Source organism: Lepisma saccharinum, chromosome 26 (genome assembly GCF_977018435.1).
Source record: "Lepisma saccharinum chromosome 26, izLepSacc3.1, whole genome shotgun sequence".
Lineage (NCBI taxonomy): Eukaryota > Metazoa > Arthropoda > Insecta > Zygentoma > Lepismatidae > Lepisma > Lepisma saccharinum.
In genome coordinates this window covers 19,494,642-19,509,972 of record NC_139254.1, presented here as the reverse complement: position 1 = coordinate 19,509,972, position 15,331 = coordinate 19,494,642, and the positions used below count along the sequence as shown (strand labels likewise).

General features: G+C 39.7%; 2 protein-coding genes across 2 annotated transcripts in view; one reads left to right on the top strand and one right to left on the bottom strand.

Moving 5' to 3' along the window:
* Positions 1 to 15,331, bottom strand: part of LOC145979573 (zinc finger SWIM domain-containing protein 5-like) — a 223,842-nt gene that overhangs the window by 133,133 nt on the left and 75,378 nt on the right. The gene's annotated exons all lie outside the window — the stretch shown is intronic.
* On the top strand, positions 6,161 to 11,494 carry LOC145979343 (uncharacterized). The gene has a single exon (XM_083112209.1). The coding sequence runs from the start codon at positions 6,161 to 6,163 to the stop codon at positions 11,492 to 11,494; it is 5,334 nt and encodes a 1,777-aa protein (XP_082968335.1).

Below are 15,331 nucleotides of genomic sequence, written 5' to 3'. Positions count from 1 at the left end.
AGGCGACGACGTTACCACTACGCCACCCTGGAGGTCCAAGGTTATGCATTCCCGTAATAACAAAACCGTTACCTTATTTATGAATAAGTTAAGACAGAAGTTACTCATGACTTCTTTCGTAGGATAGCATAACAAACGTACATCTCTGGTTATTACTTTCATAACACTATTATTATTCAAGAAATTAGGATTCACCTGTGGATTCCACCTTGTCTAACCAGATGAGGAAAGGTTGGTCGCAGAGCAAGGCATATATATACAGGTGGCTGACGAAAAATTACGCCCAAGTGACGGAATGTGCGTACTTTTGAGGAAACGTAAATCAATCAAAAAGCAGTCGTTCTCAGGCAATCGAATATACAGGCTCTTAACATTAAGAAGCAAAAACTATTACATTGGAAATTGATAAGCCAACCCAGAGTAAAGCTACACGTTTATTCAGTTAGTAGTTAACTGGTAAGAAAAAAAATCCGTTTATGAAATTACTTTGCACTATCTTGTACATATAGTCTGGTACTTCCTATTGCTCAACTGAAGTAATTACAATTTATTGCAATATGCTACGAATTCACACACACGCATGCATTTCCTTTTTATTACATCGTGGAAACCGGTAACCAAACAGGCACTAGAGAACCTGCTTCGTTTGTTTGAGGAAAAGACTCATTTACGCCACAAAGATAGGCGAAAATTGCTTTATGGGCCCCACCTGCACGTAACAGTCTTGGCTGCCGAGAGATAAATCTCGACCAACCAAAGTCACTTGCTACGGCGAATTTTGTCGAGAATGGATCGCGACAAGTGGTCCAAAAAAAGAAGCTAAAAAGGGGGGGGGGAAGTGAAAAGAGGGGGAGGGTCGGAGATGATCGCCTCTCCCCCGAGAGAGCTCCACCCCTCCACTCTGACTCAGCGCCCCGCAACATCTGGTGCTTCCCTGCAGGGCTGCCAACATTCCCCTCGGCACGTGCTACGATTCCGACAGGGCTAATCGCGAAACAACGGGGGTGCACTTGCTCAGGGGGACAATGGGATGCACCTGCTGCGACTCGCAGTCAACCCTTTCTGCACAATCGTCACAGGAAATTCTGCTTCCATAGATTCGCAGAAAAAATAAGAATTCTCGGACAAACAAGTTACATAATTCTTTGCAAATACAGCCGTCCCCTGTGGCAGAGTGGTTAGCACATCACGCTAGGACGCCAGGGGTCCCGGGTTCGAATCCTGGCCTGGGCAGGGAAATTTGTGAGTGTCCAATTCATCAATTTCATCACACCATCAATCATCCCCATCTTCGCAAATTAGACGAAAGTGGCACAAAAAGCGAAGTAAAATAAAACAAATCAATTAAACTTTGCAAATACAATAAACAATTGCATATAAAGATAGATAAGTCCAAATTGTCCATTATTATGTTAGTTTGTTTTCTACCAGATGGGTTCAGTTTGGAAACAAAGCCATTTACAAATCACAGTATATCATTTCTACACCATTTGCTGTAAAAGGTAAGTTAATACTACAAATAAAAATAATAATTAGAGGATGATACTCATAATACCCTGTCCTCCCACTCAATGAGGATAGAATATTATATCCCGAGTGTCCTTTCAATTTCATCACATTATCAATTATCCTCATCGTCACGATTACCCAAAGCAAGAGAAAAGCGACGCTAAATAACGAAAATAAAAAATAAAAATACATGAATAATCAGGCTAAGTGTACAATATACAAAATACCCACGTATGGAGATGGTAATATTAGCAAATAACAAAATAATGATAATGACAATACAGTACAACATAATAAAATATATATATATAAAACGGACAAAAATAGCTGTGGACAATTCTAGGGTGTTCGGGAAGTCACAAACTTCGATTTTCTTTTGTTTTCATTGAAGTCATACTGAATCAATTAAAGCAAATATTAATAGTATAATTTGATATTGGGCACGTGTCAAGATGTTAAACAGTAATGACCTAACATGTATATCATGTCTGTGTTAATGTGTGCCTTTAAAAGAATAAACATATGTATAACATGGTGAGCATAAAGTCTTTCCCTGATTAGAAACTTGTATTGCTAAAGAACTATGTTAGATACAGATATGCGGTTTGTTGAAAATGGTAGCTTAACTCATAATGTTTTTTTTTTTTTTTTTTATCAGTACACTTCAGTACACTTCGACATGTGCTCCCTTTGTTGCCCTTAGAACGTCTAGGCGATACTCAATTTCTCTCCACGCCAACATCTCTTCCCTCACCGTCTCTATAGCATCCCGTATTCGTGTCTGAAGAGTTTGCATATCAGTAACTGGTGAACTAAACACTGTGTCCTTTACATAACCCCATAAAAAAAGTCAAGAGGGGTTATGTCCGGCGATCGCGGTGGCCATGATATGGGAATAAGACAAAACAAAGAAATGGAAAAAAAACTTGATGTATTGCACTACTTATTGCCATAAGTTTTATTTGCCTATCTACCATGGAAGTTGAGATATAAATATTCATAATCAGGGAAAGACTTTATGCTCACCCTATATCTGCTATTGCATTTTTTTGACTTAGGTGCTTTTTCCCCGAACAGCCTAGAGTTTACTTATTCTCATTCCCGAAAGGAATTTTTCGATCTCATCTCAAAGTAATAGGAAAAATATTAAGACACCGATTGACTGGGTTATTTTACGTCCCTTTTCTTCAACTTGTGGCTAATCGCGACGATGATGATCAGTGACGATATGGTGAAACTGAACACTCGCAAAGGACACCCAGGCCCAGAGCGGGATTCGAACCCGTGACGTCGTAGCGCGCTGTTCTAAACATCTCACCACTGAGGCCGACTAACTAAAACATTAAACAACACATGCGTGTGTCAAATCGCAAGGTCGTTGTATATTTATATTAGTAAATAACCAGGCCGACATTTCCTCTGGTGGTGGACCAGTCGGTAAAATGCAGGAGACCAGAGGTGGGTGATATCTGACAATGTTCATGCATAAAGTGGCTCTGGAGGTCACCCAGTCCCCTATTCAGTGGGTACCAAGGAGCAGACCTGGCTGGTAAAGACGACAGGAGAGTGGTGCTGATGATAACATCACCTTCACTATAGCCTAGCTCGAGAATGTGCGAGGCACTATCTTCACACCCGGATGTGCCTTCATGGTACGGTCCAATCCACAGGGGCTAGCTTCATCTTCTGATATACATACCTTTGTCACCTCCCTTGGATGTTTTACGTACTAGTAGACAAATTGTCTATCGATATGTTCATTCTTTTCTTGTTCTACGCCGGAATGAAAATTGTGTTGAACAATTCGCCTACCACTACTTTTGCCATTGTGTGTACAGTAAAGAAAGTTTCGTACACCTTACCTCTAATTTTGAAAAGTCTCGTACAGTGGGATCCATGAGTATTACCGTGCAAATTGTCCATCACCATGTTCGTGCACTTTATTTGACCCAATAACAGCTTTAAGAATTAAAAGAAAACTCAAAACAAGCTGTTGACAACTTATGCACCAGGACACATGAAAATCCATCGCTTAAAAACACACAGGATGTGAGAGAAAAATTAATGAAAATAGTCATGGACAATTTGCACGGCAATACTCATGGATCTCACTGTACAATAGGTCTCGGTCTGGTCTCATTCTCGTCTCGAATCTCAAGACGAATCTGAAAACTGTATCTATATTACATACACTTAAAATTCTTTCCATAGGAACGCACAATATAAGAGACAAGACAGATACAATGCCTGAGTCTTTCATAAGGAGAGAAACAATTGTTCACGGGTTCCGCTTGCGAGTGAAAAGGAAAGGAAAGCAAAAAAAACGCGAACTTCACGCCATAGCTGCTACTCCTGGCCAGAAACTAAGATAATAAGGGGATGCCAAGAGTTTGTCAACTGTTCTCGAGCAGGTGAATGTTCAGCGACAAGGTGGAAAGTTAAAACGAATCGAAAGCAACGATATGGATGTGTAATCAAGCCAAAGTCTTTATACCGTTAAAGCGGGTCTCGCCCCAACAGTCAATAAAAGAAGAAAACGTTATCACAGAAGTAGGAAGTTGATGTGGATAAACGTACCCAATACATATTAGAACCAATATTTGCAAGAGAAGCGTTTAAGCTTCGATCAAAGGTACTGGAGAGTTTACCTTATGTTATTGCAGTGGTATTGAAAATAATCTAAAAATTATTTAATTTGAAACTACTTACATAACAATTTAAGTCCTAGGAAGTTATGAAATAATGCATGGTAACGAAACGAGGCTTACAGGAGGGTAAACATCTCCAAACACAAGTCACAAATGTTATGGGATATATTAATCTACGAAACATTGTTTATTATATAAGAATTTCAAACTCAAATTTACCTAATGAACTTCCAAGATATCTTCCGTCTGTCAGATAGATTGTTCTGCAAAGGACACTAACAAAGCAAAAAGATTGAGAGAATTCGGTTTTATTTTCCACGCAGCTTTTTTTTTATTTTCTTTCCTCGATAAAAATAAAAGGTAAACTGTGAAAAACTTGCTTCAGGGCATTAATAAATATGTATAAATTGAATTTGATTTGGATTCATAAAATTTTCACGTTTACGGAGAAAAATTCACGTAGAATTCATGCATAATTCCCGGTGTCAGCCACCCTGTGATATGATGGAAGGGACATTCTTAAAGAACGCTCAGATCAAGATTCGTCTTTGCTCGCTGTGCTAATCATTTCGCCACGGGGGTAAGTAACATAGCACTGTCTCGAAACCCAGGGCGTGTCGCGTATCTGAGCGCTCAGCGAGCAATGTGATCGCTCAGCTACTTGACGACCAAATAAGCATTGCTCGGCGAGCGCTGCTCACTTGATCGTTGAGCGAACTTGAACCTTGCTCGCCACAGAATGTATAGTTTTTGTTTCGATCTCGTGAGGCAAAGAGTAAGAAGAGGAAAACTGAGAATGTCGGCCAATGAGGAAATATTTATGACTAACGGCCAGTGTTGCCACATGAAGGGAAATTTCCCTTTTGCAGGGAAATTCGGACTGAAGTTTTAGCCAAAGGGAATTTCGATGGGGAAAAAAGCACACTTTCAGGGAAATTTTAAGACTTCGGACTCTATATTATTACAGTTTATGTCAAATTCCAGTTTCAAATTCACATTTTTATTTTTTTCTGATCCATCTTATTTCTGCTCCCTTGAATATAAACCTGTATCTATTTATATTTCTCTTCAGTTTATTGTACGTTGCTTTTCTGTATCGTCAGATAATTGTAACGATTAGAATTAACGATTTAGATTCCTGGGACATCTGACCAGAAAGCGATGAAGCTTACTTGCATGTAGGATGTGAAAACTTTGTGCAACGTTTTTTTCTTCATACGATCATGGACCAACGAAATTTTTACTACTGCTGCTAATAATAATAATAATTATTATTATTATTATATTTGTTTAGGTGAAGGGAAAAATGGTCCAAAAAGGGAAATTTTGCCCCTTCGAAAGGGAAATTGTGCCCTCAGATTGTGGCAACACAGCTAACGGTTTGCGATATAGCATTATTACAGAGGAAGTTCAAGTAACAGAAAGTATATAATATTCCAATTCTGGTTTATATTAAAATGAAAGTGTTATTTCAAATATAAACCGTAGTTTTGGAAAGTTGTGCAAGGGTGTGGAAAAGAGCATTTGGATAGTTTTGTTCACATCAAGTATTCTATTTCCATAATTAACAGCTTTTGAAACAGTGAAATCTTGTCCACTCGACGCAGCCACATTGACCACAGATTACTCAAAGGCACTGATATTTTGATCAATAAGCAAACAGTGTTAAGTAAATGATCTCTGTCTGCTCAGCGAGCATTGCTCATGTTAGATATTATGTGAGTTGGCACCTGGCAATATTGTTTACTCTGTTTTCCGGGCAATAGCCTGTGCAGTATTTTGCTTGTTCTATGCTGTGCTATATTACTGTTATCCCGCGCAGAAAAAGTATGAAGATTGTCATGTTTTTTACTGTGTTCTGTACATGTTCTTGAGAATATAGTCAAAAGGATATTAGCAGCGAGTCTTTTATTTCTCGATCCAACATTTATTGGCGACCGTGACAGGACCTGTCTTTCTTTCTGTGTTGGACCGGAGAAGAAGTAAGTGCAAATATCGCAAAAATGTCAACGGACATTGATCGTCTCAAGAAAAGCCGTGCAGTGGCTAGGTCAGCTTTTACACGTGTTTCGGAGAAGATTGCAAATGAGTTAGCGATGCAAACTCCGGACAGGAATGTTATTCAAGCAAATATCCAGTTGCTTGAAAATAAGGCAAGTGATCTGCATGCAGCTGACATAACTGTTTTTGATTTGATGTTGGAATCTGGTGCTAGTGAAAATGAGTTAGGGAAAGAACAGTCAGTGTCGGATGATTATCAGTGTTTGTTCAACAAGCGACGTATTGAAGTGTCGAACTTTTTGAAGTTGTCGGAAGGAAACTGCTGTCAAGGCGAGTCGTTTTCGGAAGTAAAGAATCGAAGATTCAAGTTACCTAAAATCGAACTGAAGAAGTTTGGAGGGGACTTGAAAGAGTGGTTACATTTTTGGGGACAATTCAAGAAGATCGATGAAGATGATACAATTCCTGCAGAGGACAAGTTTCAGTATTTGATACAAGCGACTATTGAAGGTTCTCGTGCGCGCCAGCTTGTGAACAGTTTTCCACCAACAAAAGAAAATTACCCGAAAGTTGTGCAGTCCATGAAATCACGTTTTGGTCGCGATGATATGCTCGTGGAAGTGTACGTGCGTGAACTGCTAAAATTGGTGTTACAAAAGGTGTTGAACCGTCAAGAAAAAATTTGTTTGAGCACTTTGTATGACACACTGGAGTCCCAACTTAGAGCATTAGAATCGATGGGTGTTACCAGCGACAAATATGCAGCAATGCTGTTTCCATTGGTGGAGTCCAGTCTCCCAGAGGATTTAATGCGTGTGTGGCAGAGAAGAACATTGTCTGCTGCTGAGGAAAATAATGAGACAACACCGACCGGAAGACTGCAGTCCTTGATGTCATTCCTGCGAGCTGAAGTGGAAGGAGAAGAACGAATCAACCTTGCAGCAGCTGGGTTTGAATTGGATGGTGCAGCAGTGAAAGTTCGGAAGAAAAGGTGTTCTCCACCGCGTCAGCCTATTATCCCCAGTGCGACAGATTTGTTGAGTGTCAGTGGTGGTAGGGAGAAAAGTTGTGTGTTCTGTGGTGGTAAGCACAGTTCATATGATTGCTTTAAAGCCCAGAAAATGTCTCTCTCTGAAAGACAGAAGGTTCTAAAAGATAAAAAGCATTGTTTTGCATGTTTAAAATTTGGTCATTTTTCGAAGAAGTGCAAGGCCAATTTGAAATGTATTGTTTGCAAGAAAAAGCATGTTGTATTGATGTGTCCTAATATTTCAGACAAAGATAATGATTCTGACCATTATTCTGAAGGCAAAGAATCAAATGCTGAGGTAAACAATACACTGATAAACCAACTTGAAAATCCGCATGTATTCATGCAGACATTGGTAGTAGATTTGAAAGGTAACTACAATAGGAGCAGGAATGTGAGAGTTCTTATTGACACAGGTTCACAAAAATCGTATATATGCAAATCTCTTGTAACAGGTATGGGTTATAACTCCATTGGCAAACAAAGTTTGATACATTCGCTATTTGGTGGTACCATGTCTAGTCCTTGTAATCATAATGTTTATAATGTTAAGGTATGTAGCATTGAGAGAGAATATTCGTGCACATTTGATGTTCTTGATCAAGATACAATATGTGGTGAGATTCCTTATGTAACACCAGGTGTTTGGTTAAATGAGCTGAACAAAAGTCAAATAAGGTTAACAGATACTGGTAAGATGAAAGGTCCAGTTGAAATTCTTATTGGTGCGGATGTTTGTGGTAAATTACTGACTGGCCATGTTGTGAAATTAAAGTGTGGTTTAGTGGCTGTGGAAACTCAGCTGGGATGGACACTTATGGGTAAAGTTCCAGGTGAAAACAGAAAATCAGATACAGCTTTGTTGGTATCGAATTTACATGTTGGTGAAGCCGTAGCTGATCTGTGGGAACTGGATACCATAGGAATCAAGGATCCCATTGCCAAGAAGTCTGCGGAAGAACACACACGGGCTGTCAAAGAACAATTTTTGCAGACACTGACATTCAATGCTGAAGGAAGATATGAAGTACAGTTACCATGGAAGGAAGATTGTTCGCCTCTCCCCAGCAATAAAGATCTAGCAGAGAAACGACTTTGGTCAACTACACAGAAGTTGAAACAAGAACATCTGTTGCAGAGTTACGATGAAGTGCTACAAGAATGGTTGTCCGAGGGAGTCATTGAGGTGGTTCCAGAGGATGAAACAGAGAATTTTGGCCATTACTTACCCCATCGACATGTAGTGAAAGAGAGCAGTAACACGACAAAAATTAGACCAGTGTTTGATGCTTCTGCTAAAGTAAAAGGACACCCGTCTTTGAACCAATGTTTAGAACCTGGACCCAACTTGATTGCTCTTATTGCTGATATTTTACTACATTTTCGGAAAGGAAAAATTGGAGTTATAGCAGATATTAAACGAGCTTTTTTACAAATTGCTGTACACCCTAAAGATAGAGACTATCTGAGATTTCTCTGGTGGCACGATATTAATACTGGAACGGTTCAAGAATTCAGACATACTCGTGTAGTGTTTGGTGTTACGAGCAGTCCATTTCTGTTGGGTGCTGTTATTGAACATCATTTGGATCAAGCATTGCAGAGTTGTCATTTAGGGAAGGAAGACTTAGCTTATACAGAAGATAGTATTTTAAAATTACGAGGTTCCTTTTATGTGGACAATTGTGCCACCAGTGTAGACAATCACAAAAATCTCCATAAATTTATAAGAGAATCGCGTGCAGTTATGGCTGAAGCAGGTTTTGACCTTAGAGGGTGGGAGTATTCAGTCCCTCAAAGGGTTGATGAGGACATTAGCCCTACTTCAGTGTTAGGACTCAGTTGGAATCCTCAAGCCGATACATTTACAGTTAATTTTGACATTGAAGATGTTGAGCTCAAGACAGTTTCGAAACGTGTGATATTATCTGTAGCACACCGTATATTTGATCCTATAGGTTTTACTTGTCCCGTGACTCTTCTACCAAAATTGTTACTTCAGCAGACTTGGGCAGAGGGGCTCGGATGGGATGAGCAAGTTAGTGAAGAAATAAGAACACAGTTTTTAAACTGGGTACGAGAATTGCCGATGTTAAAAGAGGTAAGGATACCCAGAAGTTTCATGGGCTGGGATTATGAATCCAATGAACTTAACTCTATGAGCATTCACGTGTTCTGTGATGCTAGCAAAGTGGCATATGCATCAGCAGTTTTCATGAGGGTTGACACAAGGAGAGGTGTTAGCGTACAATTGATTGAGGCAAAGGCACGAGTGGCTCCAAAGAATAGTACAATTCCTCGGCTAGAATTGCTTGCCGCAATGGTGGGAGCAAGGCTAGCAACCAGGATTCGCGAACATTTGAATTTAAAAGATAACTCCATTATCTTTTGGACTGATTCTTCTACGGTGCTGACTTGGATTCGACGAGAAGGAGTTTGGGGAGTATTTGTTGGGAACAGAGTTAAAGAAATTAGAAAACTCTCTGATCCCAGTGCATGGAAATATGTACCCAGTGAAATGAATCCAGCTGATTTTCCTTCAAGAGGTTGTGATGCAAGGCAGTTGTTGAGATCCTTATGGTGGGAGGGACCTCATTGGTTGAAAGGAGATCCGTGTAAGTGGCCACCGATGGAGTTTCTTATCAACAAGGAGGAAGTTGACAGAGAAAGAAGGAACGTGCTACCTTCATCAACGATGCTTAGTATGAAAGCTCAAGATGCGGAGTCTAGATGGTATTACAGATATTTCTCTAACTATAACCAAGTGATTAGACTCATTGGATGGATCAAAAGATTTTTGTATAATAGTAGAAATTCGCAGACTCATAGATCTGGAGATCTTGGTGTTCGCGAACTTCAGGAAGCAGAAAATGCAGTATTAAGACTAATACAACAAGAAGCATTCCGAGCAAAGGATGACAAATCCCTTTCCTCTTTGTGCACATATGAGGGCAAGGACAAGATTATTCGTTTGAAAACCAAAATTATTGCCAGAGAAGATACTGAAAATTTCAGGCTTCCCATAGTTCTTCCAGCACAACATCCAGTCGTTAAATTGCTGATAATGTATTGGCACAAGAAAGCGTGTCATGCAGGTGTAAACATATTACTAAGTATTTTAAGAGAGAACTTCTGGATCCTTCGTGGTAGAAGAACCGTACGTTCAGTGCTCTCGAAATGTGTTACTTGCAGGAGACACGCAGCCAAACCAATCCAAGCTCTTCCAGCACCATTGCCAGCTGATCGAGTTAGAGATGCTAATGTATTTGAAGTAACAGGTGTGGACTTTGCAGGACCTGTTTATCTTAAAGATGGCAAAAAGGCATGGATATGCCTTTTTACATGTGCAGTATATAGAGCTATTCACTTAGAGTTAGTTACTTCTCTATCAACTGGGATTTTTATCCAGGCGTTTAGACGATTCGTGTCAAGGCGAGGCAGACCCTCTGTAATCTACAGTGATAATGGTACCAATTTCAGAGGAACTGAGAATGCATTTATGACACTCGATTGGAAGAAAGTTGAAGAATATTCCACAGCTCAGCGAATCCAGTGGAAGTTCATTCCACCCAGTGCAGCCTGGTGGGGTGGTTTCTGGGAGAGATTGGTTCGTGTCCTGAAGGGTCTGTTGAAAAGAACACTCGGAAAATCAGTTTTGTACTACGAAGAAATGACAACAATCCTCTGTGACTGTGAAGCCATAATTAATTCACGCCCACTTACCTACATGTATGAAAGTGAGACAGAATTAGTTCCTCTAACACCTGCTATGTTCTTACAAGAAATCAGGGAGACAGGTGTACCTGATTGTGACCATGTGGATTCTTCAATGCTCAACAATCGTCTCCGTTACTGTCAGAAGTTGAGACAAGATATCAGGCATCGTTTCAGGAATGAGTATCTTGGACAGTTAACGCAAAAGGCCATAAACAGAGCATGTGGGTCTGTCAGGGTAGGAGATATTGTGTTGATTGGTTTTGACAATATGAAAAGATATAATTGGCCATTGGGTTGTGTAACTGAGATTCTTCCAGGTAAGGATCAAGTGACAAGATTGGTACGTCTGAAAACTTGCCATGGTGAACTACTTCGTCCTGTACAGAGATTGTATCCATTGGAGGTGACTGCAGTGGAGGGTGAAGCAATGAAGAGTTCATTACCTAAACCACAAACCAAAAAGAAAAATCAGAAAGACGTTCTCCCTCCCACTGAAACCAAACCGTGTACCACACGTAGTGGGAGAGAGATAAAATTACCTAAGAAACTATTATTGTTTGATATGCCAACTCAGGTGGGAGGATGTTAGATATTATGTGAGTTGGCACCTGGCAATATTGTTTACTCTGTTTTCCGGGCAATAGCCTGTGCAGTATTTTGCTTGTTCTATGCTGTGCTATATTACTGTTATCCCGCGCAGAAAAAGTATGAAGATTGTCATGTTTTTTACTGTGTTCTGTACATGTTCTTGAGAATATAGTCAAAAGGATATTAGCAGCGAGTCTTTTATTTCTCGATCCAACAGCTCAGGTACTCGACGCGCCCCTAGTGTTGCAAACCAAGAATGCACGCCAACAATCAACTCTCAACACTGCACCAACGCGAGGAGGCGCGAGCAGCCATGGCAGTGCGTGTCATATGCCAGCCATTGTCCTGATAACACATGTCAACTACCTGCCTTAATTAGACGAACGGATACAATGAAACCACGGTCGTTCATCCCGGCTTTCAAACAGATCCTTATCTTCGCAAAACAAGCAGAATTTTCGTATTGTAATATCCGCACACCAACATTGGCGTGTCAGAATTTTCGAAAAGGGGTGCCATCACTAACGTTATTTCTTTTTAGATATGCTGAGCCACGGGGGGTTATGCCACCCACCAGCCCCATCTTGGACACGCCACTGTGCGCAAACATGTTTTATTGAAACAACAGGCGGAAATATACACGCTATCCTCAAACACAACCTTGCCTTGATATTTACAATTACCTGGCTTGTCTCCAAAAATAAATAAAAATTATAAGAATTTTAAGTTATTTTCGGTAAGTTTCTAACAGCAGCGTAACCTGGAGTCTAAATTTGGGGTTTGGGGCATAATATGAGCCTCGTGTTTTAGGAAATTGGGCCCTCAGGCTCTTAACTTTAAAATTTTTAAAAACCTGAAAATTTGGGGTGGAGAAAGTGCCCCATTGCCCCCAAGTTATGCTATGTTTTCTAAGGCACTAACATTCTAAAGAAGAAACAAAGATGATCTACTCTTTCTCACAAAGATAACGATCGAATGATATGGAAAAAGATCTCACGTGCTACGTGATGCCATTGAGGGTAATGGGGTAGCTTGGCTTGATTGATTGATTCGCTTTATTTTACTTCGCTTTTGTACCACTTTTGGCTAATTTGCGAAAATGGGGATGAATGATTATATGATGAAATTGATGGACACTCACAAACATCTATGCCCAGGCCGGGATTCGAACCCAGGACGTCGTAGCGCGATGTGCTAACCACTCCGCCACGGAGGCCGGCTGGGGTAGCTTTGAGTATACATCCGTCCCTAGAGGTGGCGCGGCATGCTCTAAATCCACGGTTCAGAGTTCCGTCCAGAATACGCCACAATCTCGACCTCGGCAATTTGTGGAAGTGATGTGATCAGCGCCACGCTCCTACAGCCTTTACCCACCAGGGTTTTGCCCCCAGGTACCCATTTCATCAGAGGCTGAGCGAACCCTAGATAAATTTGAAGTTGCTTGAAAAATTAAGTTACGCAAAACTTTTAACAAATGTGTTATTTTTTCTAGTAAGTCATAATCTTGTTCATTGCTGTTGAAATGTACAGAAAATGATAGTTAATTTCGTTACTAGAAAAAAAGTTACCGAGTTACAGTCATACATCTACAAACACTTGTAATAAGAAATACTGAAAAAATCTAATTTAGGTTATTTCATCAATTCTAGCATCCAATAATATCTTTCCTTTTAAAATATCGCTGTTCAAAAGCGATGTAAAAAAGAAAACAGCTAAAAATACTAGGGAGTGTAGGAGTAGCGTGCAGTGCAGGAGACCGAACGCCTTCCTTTCTTTCAACTTCCTACCCACTACTGATGACGTCACGCAGACTTCTCACTCTCCCTGCGACAGTCGCGTGCAGCGATAAGTCACGTGCTACCTCCATCCGTCACGGCACGGTCAGGGATTGGTCGGGATCGACACGGCACGGCGCACGCGAGTCACACCAAAACAAACACACGATCATATGATCACGCACGCTGTCAGTCTTTCAGAAGCTGACTCTCAATACTTAAACGACATGTCGGCGGCAAAGAACGGCTATTTGTCGGGAAGGATTCCATGAAAAGGTTTCGTCTCCAAGTAACTACTATGTGCCACAGTAAACGTTTCTTTTTTCTTGGGGTGAAGTCGCTCACCAGTTGATTTACACGGAAATTAAGATTTTCGCCAAAGAGGTGAGACTAATAGCTAGATACAATTTCTGCGCCTATCCAGCTTCCAGCATACTGCAAAAGAAATAAGCCATAAAGTATGTTTTGATGAGACTAAACATGGCTGTTTTTACATGCAAGAATAATGGAGAAAGTTCCAAAACTCTAGGGATGCTAAAATGTTATGCGTTTCCTCTTTTAAATTTTGATATTGGGCAAGTTATAGTCAATGAAATAGTATTTCTGAAAACCTTGAATGAAAAAAATTGATGAAAGTTAATTCCATTGCCCGTAACATTTTATGAGAAACTGAAATGGATATTAATTTTCGGAAAATCACATGATTAAAAGGCTGAGTGAGTATTTCCACTGTGTAGTAGGTTCATTATTTGTCATTTTATAATTTCAGAAATTATACATAACAAACTGAAGTTACATTTTCAAAACTCTTTACAACATAATGGTGTAGGAATTAAGTTAAAACTTTCATGCTTACATAATTAATGGAAAACTAATGTGAGCGATTTTGATGAATTCTGAATAGCAGGAGGATTTCATTTCGTTCCTAAGACTCTTAGAAGTTTTCACATTAACATTATAGTCGTGTGAGGCACACCACTTGAAACACTACGAAACAAATCTAACATTAAACACAGAAGTGGCATGCCACGCCGTTTGGTATGTCAGTTTCCTGCTAAACAAAACGAACAATTTACAGAATTTCACCTCAAGACTGATGTAATCATGAGAAGTAACATGCATTGATATGTATTAGTACTTTTGGGTCGATGAAATCACACTGGTATATACGGAACTCCAGTTAAACACTTCGAAACTTCATACAGGAGTTAAACCGAGGATTAATTTGGTCGGAAAACTTAGGGCGTAGAAGAAATTCTTCCATTTGGAACTCTCCACCAGATGGGAGTTCCAACGGATTCAAATGGAATTGATAAGATTAGCTTCTACATCGAATTACAAATGTATTACTTGTATTTCATACTAAATAATATATTTAAATGTGATTGGCTGTGAGTTTCTATTGTATCCCTATGTGGGAAGAGTTTAGAAAGGATCGATAGGTGGCCCTGGTCAACGTCTCATGCACACATATTGCTAATAAGGAGTTTGCTATCCATATAAATCCATGGTTCAACCACGTCACGGACTTCTTTTGAACAGGTGTTTATATTTATGTATGCAAGGTAAACAAGCTGGGAACTACATTCAACACTTCGAAACATATGCAAGTACAGAAACTTGAAATTCGCACGAACTTTCTCTACGACGGTACGACGATTTCTAAACCAGTGTAATTTTCCGTAACTCGAAATAAAAATGCTATATTAATATGATAAGTTGGAAAACTCAAACTCCTGAGGCGTCATTATCAATCATATGCTGTTCTGACAATGCAGAGGTTATTTAATTTCGTACTTAAATGCTCAAATGAATGTTAAACAAGTTTACTTATCAATACGTTATATGTGTTCGTTTAATATGCAAAACTCATGCTCCTAGGTTGCCTTAATAAATATTTATTTGTTACAACTAGGTTCGGAATTACATGTCCTAATTTTTTTTTAAAAATGACATAAAATACATTTAATTGTTTGGTTGATTGATTGATTTTACTTCGCTTTTCTGCCAATTTTGGCTGAGGATGGGTGATGATATGATGATACTGATGAAGGGGAACTGAC